Source organism: Triticum dicoccoides, chromosome 1A (genome assembly GCF_002162155.2).
Source record: "Triticum dicoccoides isolate Atlit2015 ecotype Zavitan chromosome 1A, WEW_v2.0, whole genome shotgun sequence".
Classification (NCBI taxonomy): Eukaryota; Viridiplantae; Streptophyta; class Magnoliopsida; order Poales; family Poaceae; genus Triticum; species Triticum dicoccoides.
Genome location: NC_041380.1, coordinates 486,620,721 through 486,635,163, shown reverse-complemented (window position 1 = coordinate 486,635,163; position 14,443 = coordinate 486,620,721). Strand labels below are relative to the sequence as shown.

Sequence of the window (14,443 nt, the reverse complement as noted above, 5' to 3'; positions counted from 1 at the left end):
TTTGTTTTCTTTTGTTTATTTTCTTTTACTATTCTATAAATCAAAAGGCAAATTCCTAAATTAGTGTTACAACACCACCCACTGCCACAAAAGTTTTACCCCCAAAATAATATAGTTTAGTATTTTATAAAATACAAAAAGGCATTTAATTAATGGTCTTAGCTACTGTTTTAGTTATTTTAATGCATTTAAATATTTTATAAAAATGTGGTTTCTCCACCATTATTACTTATGATTTATTTGGCAGCATATAGTTAACAGATCTGCCAATCTTTGCAGTAGGCGAAAACCATAATGACAACCATCACGCAGTGCTGGTGGCACCAAACATGCCTAACATTGCAACGAGTTGCTACACGGGCAAATCAAGTTTGCTAGGAAAGCAAGTGAGCAATGATAATCGCTATTATCATAAAACAGCTCTCTCGCCGTATAATCTATTCTGTGGAAAAGGCAAAGGTACATACAAGTGTGGTTGCTTGAGTTCAGGGTTTAGCACTTTAGCCTATTGTGAATAATTCTAAGAGAATCAAGATGTGTATCATGCTAAAACATGTGCGCCTGCAAAATATATGATCAAATTTGTCTTGTAATCTATAGGATAAACGAAACAAAAACCCAAGAATGTGAGGGAAAAGCAATGATTGACATGATGGATTTGTGTTGCGAAGCAGCGAGGGCTATGGACAACGGAGACATGAGAGCGGTCGGATTAGTAATAAAACATGACCCACATCATTATCAGGAACAATTTGTAATGCCTCATGAGGGCATAAGAGAGAAGCCTACACTACTTACAACCAAAATTTATTCTTGGATAGTAATACATGACACAACATCATTATCAAACCATACGAAGAACCGAAATACCTACTACTCCCTTTGTACCGAAATACTTGTAGTTGGGGAAAACTAGTACAAGTTCCTCCAACAACAAGTATTGTGGTAGAGGGAGTACACTCCAGCTACTAATCATAAGCACTACCATACTGGGAAAGCATGCCTGCATCACCAGAAGACATTCCCCTTTTTGATTCATCGCTAGACCTTAGAATTTCTGGCATGAAAGAAGCATCCCCTGTTGTAGGCATTGACTACATTGAATTATGAAGATCGTAATACGGATTCGGTGAGAAACCAGAACCATACTGGGGGCGGGATGAAGTTAACATGATATGACTAGCAGGGTTTCTTGAAAAGACGGCCTGCCGACTTGATGTCAAACTGAACCTTGAGGCATAGCCATCAGCGGAATACGCCTCGTTTTGGGGAAACGAGTCTGTCGGCAACCGGAACAAGCCAGCAGGGCCAACTGGTACCTTTGCATCATCACCTGCTAAACTGATCCTGCTAAGGTAGTCTTCTGATGCTGGCAGTGCCAATATTTCCTGGCTAAGCCGTTGTGACATGCAAAGTGGAAGTTCTGTGTCGTTGACTTGCAAATCATCATCTGTGTAGTGATCCTCTGGTGCTGGAAGTGCCAACATGTCTTGCCTGGGTGGACTTGCCCTGCCCAGTTTTTCCCTGAGGGACATCTTGGCACGTTGAAGGGCCTCTAGAACACCTCCCACGTCATCACTTGGGGGTGGCTGCATGTCAATCTGGTTATCGGTATGGTTATGAAAGCATGACGAGCTCCATTCAGACACTTTGCTTTTAGGGGTATCACTTAAAGGACTTCCAAGTGATGGTGTGGTTACATAGTGCTCATAAGAGCGAGCGTTGCCATGGTAGCTGGAACCACTGTCTGAATTCCCGTCTCCTTGACCTTTATTATGTACTGCATTTGGGCTGCTATGATAGCCTTTTTGTGGTGAAGAAGCTGGTCTTCCAAGATTATTCACACTCCCTTCAATAATTTCAGTATAACTTTTATGTACTATCTCATCCTTCCTAGCACGCAATTCATCATCAACTGAAGCAACTACTGCAGTAGCCCGCTCGAAATCATTATCAGGTCCTTCACACTTCCCAATAGTGCTTACATTTGGAGCATTTGTGGACAAGCCAAAGGCCGATTCGTTCAATAAACACTCCGATGGACTGTTGATTCCAGAGAGATCTCTTTTATCTCTTGATCGTGCCTCTTCACCAACTAGTTCTCTATTCATAATCTGAGCAGCTCTGCCCCTCTGTCCCCAAGCTTTTACATTCTGATTTAACTTATTATCTCGGTCAACATCATCCTGGGAGTTGAAATGCAGAAGTACAAGTCAAACAACAAAAATCCTAGTATTTTTAAGTTCTATATCCAGCAACTGCAAAGCTCACTATTATGCAAATAAAGTAAAAGAAAATTGTTTGGTTTACATTGACAACAAGTACTTCATGTTAGGAGAATAAAAATCATTCCGAAACAGATCAATATGCAAGTTTGACTAAAGAGGAACACGGCAGTCTACTATTTCAACAAGCAATTTGATGACTATCAGGTCCATTGACTGCTTAGATCAACCAACACCACCAAATCCATCTCAGGTTCTTAAGACGGATCATATCTCCGTATGCATCAAAATGCAATGTTAATCTTTCAACATGGTTCAATGTGCATATTTATTTTTAGAGGTAAATACATTAGAAGTCTTACAACTTACGCGCGACGGTCAGTTTGGTGCACAAATTTGCAAAATACGTATTTCTAGTCATTAAACTTGTGCGGGTGTGCAAATACGGTCACATTTCCCGTACGTGGATGTATTTGCTGCCTACGTGGCAATGCCATTGTAGCAAGGGCCCATTGTCAGTGCCTAGTGCACGTGATGTTTTTTCTACAAAAACACCCTTGTTTTTTTTACTTTGTACAAAAGCACTCCAACAATAGTTGTCCGCTGGGTCCCAGCCGTCAGTATTCGCTGTAAAAACATTTGGCTGGAAAAAATGGGACAGAGCGAGTTCGAAACTGCAAACTGTTGTAATGGCGCTAACGACCTAACCACCACAACTGATCATGCTTGCTGTTTCATTTGGACTACTAAGGTATATCACCTCTTGGATAAAAGTACACATTCTGAATATATTTTCTTTTCTCTAGATTTTCCAATTTAAAATGATTCAGATTCAAACAAAATTTCCACTGATTTGTTCGAAAGAAAATTACATACATTCCTTCTGCACAACAGTTTCTTTTATCTAGATTTTTAACTTAAAATTCGAATTTAAAGAAAAAATTTATTTGATTTTTCCGGGAAAAAATTACGTAAATTCATTCGGACCTGTATTTTCTTTTATCAAGATTTTCCAATTTAAATTTATTCGAATTCAGACAAAATATCCAGTGATTTGTTCGAAAGAAATTTGCGTACATTGATTATGAACTGTATTTCTTTTATATAGCTTATTCAAATTCAAACAAAAATTAGATGATTTGTCCGAAAACAATACTTACATTCATTCTGAGCCACATTCCTTTTCTCTAGATTTTCAAATTTCATATTATTCGATTTGAAACAAAGTTTTTCTAATTTGACCCCAGAAAATGTGTATATTCGTTGTGCACTATATTAACTTTTCCATATTTTAAAATTTTAAATTATTTGAATTCAAACAAAAAATAGTTGATTTCTCCGAAAAATTTATGTACATTATTTTTTACATATAATTTTTTATCTAGATTTTCGAATTTATAATGAGTTCTGTTGATTGTCCGAAAGAAATTGACGTATATTCATTATGAACTATATTTTATTGTAAATAGAAAAAAGAAAGAAGAATACATAAGATAAATTGTGTTTATCTATTTAAATGTCATTGTGGCTGATGTTTTTTTAACTCATTGTGGCCGGATGGTTAGTGCTCCCACACGCGGCGAGCTTACGCGTTCATAGGTTCTTCTAAAAAAATGTGGTCATAGGTTTGAACCGGTGCCTTCCCTTTTTCTCGTTTTGGTTTCTATTTTAACTTGTACTGTCTTTTTTTAAAGCCGTACAATATTTCTTATATAAAGCTAATTGTGCTCCAAGAGTGTGAACAATATGTAAGTCAATTGGTTATTGAAGCGTGGCGGATCGTAGCAGGTGTTCTGTTTGAATCCCACTGTCCGTTCATCATTTTTCATTTTATTTGAGGATTTTTTGCGTAAATAAATAAAATGCAAGGGTGCTTTCTGAAGAAAAAAAATAGTGCACACGGGTTACCAACCGCTGACAATGGACCCCTGCCACGTTGGCACGTCATGTATTGACATGATACGGCTGAATACGGCAGAAAGCACCGTATATGAACGGAGGGATTCGGTGACCAGAAACACGTATTTTACAAGTTTATGCACCAAACTGACCATCGTGTGCAAGTTCTATGACTTGCGGTGTATTTACCTCTTATTTTTAAGGGAAGAAGTACTAGCACAATAACCACTGTATCTAGTACTGTAATTCGTTGGTTGATACTCGAATGAAAGTAAATGTGCACGTACCGAAGTTGAATCTCTGCTCCCATTGAATTTCTTCTCCCACTCCCTCTGAGCATTTTCTTGTGCCTCATACTGCCCAATCAGCGCAGCCTGATTCTCGAGGACTCTCTCCATCTCCCCACCCTTCTCATACTCACTACCACCACAGGAACCTCGCCCGTCTTGGCCCACCTCATCATCCAAATCATGTTGCTCATCGGTGCAATCGGATTTTATCTGGTCCTCCTCCAGACCCTCGGCAGCATTGCCCTTGCCATCCCCACCTTCAGTCTGCAACCTGTTACAGCGATAGTGTAAGTACAGCAAGTTAGATAGGCCAATGCACAGCTACAGACCAAGAATCAGCACAGAACAGTTTCAGCAAATGTGGTTGTGTCGTTGTGTGCCTGGACCTCGGCTCCTTCCTCCGGATCTTCCGGCAGGACTGGCCCGGCTGGTACTTGGGCGAGGAATCCGCGGCGAGCAAGTAAAAGTAGCTCCTCCTGTGGCCATGGCCGTGCCGCTGCCTGGCTTTGAGATGCGGGTGGCGCCTGTCCGCGCCAGGGCTGGCGGCGCGGCCCTTCCAGGAGAGGCCCCCGGGCCGAGGCGCCCCGGCCGGGCCTCCGAGCTCCGAGCCCGACAGCGCGTCCTCCGCCTCCCCGCCGCCGCCCCCGTGGCCGGGGGCCTCGGGGGCGCCGCCGGCGCCGTCGTCGTCGGAGCCGGAATCTGCGGCATCGGAGAAACGGCCGAAGCCCTGGGAGTCGAGGATGGCGAGCACCTCCGCGGCGGCCCGCTCCGCCTCCCGGCGCTGGGCCATCACCGCCCGGAGCTGCTCCTCCAGCTCCGCGACCTGCAACGGCGACAGCAGTCAGTCGGCAATGGCGCAGGCAAAATGCGCGGGAGGGGGAGAGCGGTGGGAATGGTAAGCGCGCAGGCACGTACCCGGTTGGCGAGCTGGTCGGCGCGGTCCTTGGCGGCGCGGGAGACGGAGCGCTCGGAGAGGAGGCGCGCGCGGAGGAAGTCGATGGTCATGGCCGTGGTCGCGTCCGCCGCCATCGCGAACCAACGAGCTCGCCCGCCCGCTCCGGATGGCCCTTCTGTGTTCTGGCTATGGGAGGAGCGACCGCCCCAGCGCCGCAAGGAAGTCAGTCACGACGGGGGTCACGTGGCGACGGTGCGCGCTCTTTTTTCCTTTTGTTTGTCCCCCGCCCGTCCGCTTTCGCGTTAGCCAACTCCGTCGCGTGACCCCGTCCGGTGCGTCTGTTTTCCTTTTTAATTTATTTCTGACCTAAACTTACGCCAAGTTTAAATTGAAACAAACATCGCGCGGACGGGCTAAACGCACGCCATTATTCTCCCGTGGCCCGTCTGTCGGGACACTAGCAGTCCATTCGCCTTCAACACCTCCACCTGCTCTTCCCTGCCCCACCCCGCTGTCGGCGCTGCCACTATTCTCCGGCCACCTCCTCACAGCTCACCCCCCTCTCCATGTCCGTCCATACCAAACTACGTCTCGATATGGCCGTCACCACGCTCGCGCTTTCGTAGGAGCTTTGGTCGTCGCTTGGAGGAGATTTAGCCGTCGCCGTCGTAGCCGGTGTCAAAGGGGATACGATCGCCGGCAACGGATATGGACCAGGGTAGCTTCTGTCGAGTGCTCCAGAGCGGCCAGTAGCCGGCCGCCAACCACCCCTGCTGCATCGAGGTGATCATCGCGGCCTCTTTGCCACCACGACCGCAAGGTGTTTGACACTTTGCCCACAAAGGCATGGATAGTGGAGATAAATTTTTCTTCCACCATTTCATTTATTCGTGGGACGATTCGTCCTCGGATGATGAAGATCTTGTGGTGGTTGCATTGGTCGTTCACGACCACATTGAGTGGAAGCTTCCTCGGTACAGGGGTCAGTCCCTGGCCGTGCTCCCAACCTGAATCGCAACGGAGAGAGAGGTCAGGCCCTGCTTTATGCCGATTACTTTGCGAACACCCCGCTCTTCAAGCCAGATAAATTTCGTCGTCGTTTTCGTATGGCAAGGCATTTGTTCAATCGTATCCGAGAGAGAGTGGTTTGCTCATGACCCATACTTCGAGTGCAAGACGGATGCCCTTGGCAAGTTTGAATTCTCCTGTTACTAGAAATGCACCGCGGCCATCCGCATGCTTGCATATGGAATTTCAGACAATCTGGTGGATGAGTATGTGCGTATGAGTGAGTCCACATGTATAACTTCTGCAAGGCCATAGAGACCATTTCAATTGGGTTGTAAAACTATTTCTATTTTCAAACAATTAATATTTAAACGTGCAAACTAGTTTTGAACATTGAAATATGAATATATTGACATTTTTGGCCGTGACGTTTAAAATGGGGCTAAAGGATGCGTCTGCGCGTTGGACGCATGGTCACCGCATCTCAGAACAGACCCGGACATAACCCCATTGTCTACGAAAACGGACAGAATCCAGAGTAAACGAACGTGTAGAGTTGGCCTTACGCCACTGGCGCCGTACCCGCCGGGCGCGTGAGACGTGGTCGCCGTAATCCACAAGGCAACGCGGCAGTAATGATAAAACCACCACCGGCGTGTGGGTGTGTCGACAGGTAGGGCGGCAACAAAAGCTTAAGTTTCGAGAGCCGTACTCGAGTAGTATGATCTGGTTGCGTAGCTCGACGGACTCGATGTGAATTGATTTGAGCATGATCGTCTTACATAGCTCGATCGGAAAAATGACACCTACAACGGGTGCATTACGCTAGAACTTTGTATGATCCTTGGCCACTAATGTTGTGTATCCCAATTACATATCTGTCGTGAATCCTTTGCCTTATGGTGCGATTAACTATCGCCTTCCAGTTATGAGAAAATAAACCAAGCTACTCTGAAGAAATGCGTGCATCGCATCACCGTATTTATTGAAATACCAGTATTTATAGTGTTTCCGCATGATGTTGATGTTGTTGCTGAAATCTGAGATGGGCTCTAGGCCCATATTGCAATTTCTGAAAAATCTCTAAGGGCGGGTTATATGGCACTAGGTGTGGTGGGAAGTTTAGTCCCACCCCGGAAGTGGAAGGAGAGTTGGAGTGGTTTATAAGGGTTTCTCTTCTACATGCTATTGGAGCTTGAGAAGAAAAGAGGCCCTCGCGCACTCCTCCTCCGCCGCCCGCCTCGCCACGCCTCGTCACGACGCGTTGCGGGATGCGGGATTGAGCCGAGCCGAGCTCACACCTACGCGCTTATTTTTGCCAGTCACTAACGGAGAGAGCAGGTCTCCGAAACCACGCCCTTCTGGTTCCTGTACGGGGTGAGGGGGTCATCACCATGTCCACCGACGCCGACCGTGCCGCCGCGGCCTCTGCGTGGCCTACTGGAGGGTATAACTCGTTTATCCCGCTCCTGATTATTTTCATACTAGCAGTATGCGTAGATTTGTCTACTGTTTGCTTAGTACGTGCATGTTTAGATCAGAGTCAGTGCGTCATCAACTTAGTCAATGCCATGCTAGTGATTTACTCATGAATTAATTTAATCGAGAAATTGCCTATTTACTCAACAATCCAAAAACCTATTATGTGTAGGAATTTCTCGGCAAGTGGCTTTGCCGCTGCACTGAAACCGGATAAGTTTACCGGTACATACTTCAAGCGTTGGCAGACTAAGACCACGTTATGGCTCACGGCTATGAACGTGTTCTGGGTCACCGGTGTCTCCACGGGAACGATTGCTCCTGAACAGGAGAAGGCGTTCAAGGAGGCTACCGTTGTGTTTCTCGGAGCAGTTCTTAGCGTGATCGGAGATAAACTGGTCGACGCATATTTACATGTGCATGTCGCCAAGGACTTGTGGGAGGCGCTCGAATCTAAATTCGGGGCCGCCGATGCAGGGAGCGAGATGTATATTATAGAGCAGTTCCACGATTATAAGATGGTTGAAAACCGTCCTGTATTGGAGCAGGCTCATGAGATAATATGCATTGTTAAGGAACTTGAGCTTCTCAAGTGCGAGTTACCGGGCAAGTTTGTCGCGGGCTGCATAATCGCTAAGCTCCCTAATTCCTGGAGGAACTTTGCCACCACTCTGAATCATCAGAGGCGTGAATTCTCTGTGGAGGATGTCATTGGCCATCTGAGTGTTGAGCAGAATTCGAGGGCAAAAGACTCGCACGGAAAAGGGGCCGAAGGGACTTCTGTTGCCAACATGGTGAACCAGAAGAACTTCAACTCCCACAAGCCCAAGGGAAAGAACGGTGTCCAACACAATACCGACTTTAAGAAGAAGGGTAAGAAGACCTTCAAGAAGAACAAGAAGGACGAGGGCTGCTTTACTTGTGGTTCGGTTGAACATTGGGCCAACAAGTGCCCAAACAAGTACAAGAAGTCAGGACAGGACTCCAAGTCTGTCAACATGATTGTGGGCAACAATGAGAATGGTGCATCTGGGTACGGTAATTTATTTACTGTTTTTTCAGTGTTTCAACCCAACGATTGGTGGGTGGACACAGGTGCAGGTGTTCATGTGTGTGCTGACATTTCATTGTTCACTTCTTACCAGGTCACAGGTCACGGGTCCGTATTGATGGGGAATGGCGCGAGTGCTTCTGTTCATGGTGTTGGCACGGTCGATCTGAAGTTTACTTTGGGAAGGATCGTGCAGCTGAAGAACGTGCAGCATGTCCCCGCCATCAAGAAGAACCTCGTTAGTGGCTCCCTTCTATGTAGAGAAGGGTTTAAGTTGGTTTTCGAGTCTAATAAATTAGTTGTTACAAAATATGGACTCTTTGTTGGAAAAGGTTATGAGAGCGGAGGGATGTTCCGCCTTTCCCTCGCAGATTTTTGTAATAAAGTCGTGAACCATATTCATTCGAATGTTAATGAATCTGAAGTTTGGCATTCACGTCTTTGTCACATTAGTTTTGGTGTTATGACGCGGCTAGCCAAGTTGGATTTAATCCCGAGTTTCACTTTAGCCAAAGGTTCTAAGTGCCTTTCATGTGTGCAAGCTAAGCAACCTCGCAAGCCTCATAAGGCCGCGGAGGAGAGACACCTGGCACCATTAGAACTCATACATTCTGATCTTTGTGAGATGAATGATGTGTTGACTAAAGGTGGAAAGAGATACTTCATGACATTGATAGATGATTCCACTAGATATTGCTATGTGTATCTGTTAAATACTAAAGATGAGGCTCTACACTACTTTAAAATCTATAAGGCAGAAGTTGAAAATCAACTTGAAAAGAAAATTAAACGAGTCCAGTCAGATCGTGGTGGAGAGTACTTCTCGAGTGAGTTTGATTCCTTCTGTACGGAACACGGCATTATTCATGAGAGGACGCCTCCCTATTCACCCCAGTCAAACGGGGTTGCCGAGCGGAAAAACCGTACTCTAACTGATTTGGTTAACGCCATGTTAGATACATCGGGTTTATCCAAGGCATGGTGGGGGGAGGCTATATTGACGGCATGTCATGTCCTGAATAAAGTTCCGACAAAGGATAGTGAGATCACTCCCTATGAGAAATGGGCAAAGAGAAGGACGACACACTCGTACTTGCGCACTTGGGGCTGTTTGGCGAAAGTCAACGTGCCGATCCCCAAAAAGCGTAAGCTTGGACATAAGACCGTGGACTGCATTAATTTGGGCTACGCTAAGAACAGCGTTGGCTATAGATTTCTAGTAGTGAAATCTGAGGTACCTGACCAGAAGATCGGTACAATTATGGAGTCTAAGGATGCTACATTCTTTGAGGATATTTTTCCTATGAGAGATATGCAAAGCACTTCTAGACAGGAATCTGAGGAGACTCCTGAACCTGCCATCCCTATGGAATATTATGAACAAACACATGATGAAAATCCCGAGGAGGATGACGAGGAAACCCTTGGTAGGGGCAAGAGACAAAGGACTGCAAAGACCTTTGGTGATGATTTCTTCGTTTACCTCGTGGATGATACTCCCACTTCTATTTCAGAAGCGTATGCCTCTCCAGAAGCTGACTACTGGAAGGATGCGGTCCGTAGCGAGATGGATTCCATCATGGCTAACGGGACATGGGAGATCACTGACCGTCCCTATGGTTGCAAACCACTGGGATGTAAGTGGGTGTTCAAAAAGAAGCTTAGGCCCGATGGTACGATTGAAAAGTACAAGGCTAGGCTTGTGGCCAAGGGCTATGACCAGCAAGAAGAGGAAGATTTCTTTGATACTTATTCACCTGTGGATAGACTGACCACCATTCGAGTATTACTCTCGTTGGCGGCCTCACATGGTCTTCTCGTCCATCAGATGGATGTTAAGACGGCTTTTCTAAATGGAGAGCTAAAGGAGGAAATCTACATGCAACAGCCTGATGGCTTTGTGATAGATGGTCAGGAAAGAAAGGTGTGTAGGTTGATAAAATCTTTATATGGCCTGAAACAAGCACCTAAGCAATGGCATGATAAGTTTAATACAACTCTGACATCTGTTGGTTTCGTTGTTAATGAGGCTGACAAATGTGTATACTATCGCCATGGTGGGGGCGAAGGAGTTATAGTGTGCTTGTATGTTGATGACATACTGATATTCGGAACAAACCTCAAAGTCATTGAGGAGGTCAAATCGTTTCTATCTCAGAACTTTGAGATGAAAGACCTTGGTGTGGCTGATGTTATCTTGAACATCAAGCTACTGAGAGATAATGAGGGTGGGATCACACTTCTGCAATCCCATTACGTTGAGAAGGTGTTGAGTCGTTTTGGATATTCGGACTGCACACCATCTCAAACACCATATGATCCTAGCGTATTGATTCGAAAGTCCAAAGGCATGGCTAAAGATCAATTGAGATACTCTCAAATCATTGGTTCACTGATGTACCTAGCGAGCGCAACGAGGCCTGACATCGCGTTTGTTGTGAGCAAACTGAGCCGGTTTGTTTCCAAACCGGGTGATGTACATTGGCATGCTGTTGAGAGAGTTATGCGCTATCTGAAAGGTACTATGAACTATGGACTTCACTATACCGGATACCCGTCGGTACTTGAAGGGTATAGTGATGCGAATTGGATCTCTGATGCTGATGAGATGAAGGCCACAACTGGGTATATGTTTACTCTTGGAGGTGGCGCTGTTTCCTGGAAGTCTTGCAAGCAAACGATCTTAACGAGATCGACAATGGAAGCAGAATTAACGGCATTAGACACATCTGGTGTTGAAGCGAGATGGCTTCGAGATCTTTTGATGGACTTGCCATTGGTTGATAAACCGGTTCCGGCTATCCTTATGAACTGTGACAATCAGACTGTCATCACCAAGGTGAAGAGTTCAAAGGACAACATGAAGTTCACCAAACACATAAGAATGAGATTAAAAGCTGTCAGAAAATTAAGAAACTCCGGAGTGATAGCGTTGGACTATGTCCATACGGCTAAGAATCTGGCAGATCCCTTTACAAAAGGGCTATCACGTGTTGTGATAGATAATGCATCGGGGGAGATGGGTATGAGACCCACATGAGTTGCCATGGTGGTAACCCAACCTATATGATCGGAGATCCCGTGAACTAGGACCTGGGAAAACAAGTCAGTGGTGAACTGAGGAGAGTAACTATACTAACCCACTCCGTTGGAGATGCAATACTCTCGATACTGTATGGTAGGATGACTACGGTCTCAATGTGTTCCAAAGCTTATAAAAGCAAGATGCTATCCTACAGAGCGATCTTTGGAGGAACACACCTATATGAGCCCGACTGCTGGTCACAGTCTATGAGATTGGGGTGATCTCTAGTAAGCTCATCAATAGGCCAGGAGTGTGACTTATATGCTCCACCCGAGGGGTCAGCCTTCGGCAGCCTAGTACTAGTAAGACATGTAGTGAAACTTCTTTACGCCAAACTGACAATTCAAGGCATAGTCCATTGTTCAGTTGTGAAGGAGTGTAGCCACTTGTTCTAGGTGAAGTTCAACCTTAACAGGTCTTTACTGAAACACTGGTATATCGAAACAGCAATTGGAACAGAGGACACAATGGGCCCTCGAGATCTGGTGGGGGATTGCTAAAATCTGAGATGGGCTCTAGGCCCATATTGCAATTTCTGAAAAATCTCTAAGGGCCCATGTGGGTTATATGGCACTAGGTGTGGTGGGAAGTTTAGTCCCACCCCGGAAGTGGAAGGAGAGTTGGAGTGGTTTATAAGGGTTTCTCTTCTACATGCTATTGGAGCTTGAGAAGAAAAGAGGCCCTCGCGCACTCCTCCTCCGCCGCCCGCCTCGCCACGCCACGCCTCATCACGACGCGACGCGACGCGACGCGGGTTGCGGGATTGAGCCGAGCCGAGCTCACACCTACGCGCTTATTTTTGCCAGTCACTAACGGAGAGTTTTCTGACAGCTGGGCCACGATCTGAGACGTCGGATCGTGGGCTGTCACGGACTCGGACGTGGGTCGAGCCCACGTCTCTCCACGCGGCTGCGCCTATAAGTATGCGGTGTCTCCTAACCCTAGCCGCCACGAACAGATCACATCTGCTCACGCGCACGCCCACCGTCGTTCCTTTGCTGCTGCTGCCGCCGGTGACTCCATCCCGTCTGCCACGTACACGGTCGAAGGGAGAGCAGGTCTCCGAAACCACGCCCTTCTAGTTCCTGTACGGGGTGAGGGGCGAATAGGTTTTTGGGTAGCGATTACGCGACTGCTCGCTTCCGATCGTCTACTTCCTCTACGTCCGCGTCGCCTTCGTCATCACCATGTCCACCGACGCCGACCGTGCCGCCGCCGAGAAAGCTGAAGCCGACAAGAAGGTCGCTGAGGACGCCACTGCTGCCACCAAAGCCGCGGCCTCTGCGTGGCCTACTGGAGGGTATAACTCGTTTATCCCGCTCCTGATTATTTTCATATTAGCAGTACTAGCAGTATGCGTAGATTTGTCTACTGTTTGCTTAGTACGTGCATGTTTAGATCAGAGTCAGTGCGTCATCAACTTAGTCAATGCCATGCTAGTGATTTACTCATGGATTAATTTAATCGAGAAATTGCCTATTTACTCAACAATCCAAAAACCTATTATGTGTAGGAATTTCTCGGCAAGTGGCTTTGCCGCTGCACTGAAACCGGATAAGTTTACCGGTACATACTTCAAGCGTTGGCAGACTAAGACCACGTTATGGCTCACGGCTATGAACGTGTTCTGGGTCACCGGTGTCTCCACGGGAACGATTGCTCCTGAACAGGAGAAGGCGTTCAAGGAGGCTACCGTTGTGTTTCTCGGAGCAGTTCTTAGCGTGATCGGAGATAAACTGGTCGACGCATATTTACATGTGCATGTCGCCAAGGACTTGTGGGAGGCGCTCGAATCTAAATTCGGGGCCGCCGATGCAGGGAGCGAGATGTATATTATAGAGCAGTTCCACGATTACAAGATGGTTGAAAACCGTCCTGTATTGGAGCAGGCTCATGAGATAATATGCATTGTTAAGGAACTTGAGCTTCTCAAGTGCGAGTTACCGGGCAAGTTTGTCGCGGGCTGCATAATCGCTAAGCTCCCTAATTCCTGGAGGAACTTTGCCACCACTCTGAAACATCAGAGGCGTGAATTCTCTGTGGAGGATGTCATTGGCCATCTAAGTGTTGAGCAGAATTCGAGGGCAAAAGACTCGCACGGAAAAGGGGCCGAAGGGACTTCTGTTGCCAACATGGTGAACCAGAAGAACTTCAACTCCCACAAGCCCAAGGGAAAGAACGGTGTCCAACACAATACCGACTTTAAGAAGAAGGGTAAGAAGACCTTCAAGAAGAACAAGAAGGACGAGGGCTGCTTTACTTGTGGTTCGGTTGAACATTGGGCCAACAAGTGCCCAAACAAGTACAAGAAGTCAGGACAGGACTCCAAGTCTGTCAACATGATTGTGGGCAACAATGAGAATGGTGCATCTGGGTACGGTAATTTATTTACTGTTTTTTCAGTGTTTCAACCCAACGATTGGTGGGTGGACACAGGTGCAGGTGTTCATGTGTGTGCTGACATTTCATTGTTCACTTCTGACCAGGTCACAGGTCACGGGTCCGTATTGA

The 14,443-nt window shown here is 46.5% G+C and overlaps 1 protein-coding gene across 1 annotated transcript; it reads right to left on the bottom strand.

Annotated features, from left to right (window-relative positions):
• Positions 1–712: 712 nt before the first annotated feature.
• Positions 713–5,458, bottom strand: LOC119281348. Its single transcript, XM_037561877.1, has 4 exons — positions 5,330–5,458; positions 4,801–5,237; positions 4,412–4,685; positions 713–2,186 (listed from the first exon to the last, which is right to left on the bottom strand). Exons 1-4 carry the CDS (start codon positions 5,441–5,443, stop codon positions 1,095–1,097), a joined length of 1,917 nt encoding a protein of 638 aa, XP_037417774.1. The 5' UTR covers positions 5,444–5,458; the 3' UTR covers positions 713–1,094.
• Positions 5,459–14,443: the final 8,985 nt, after the last annotated feature.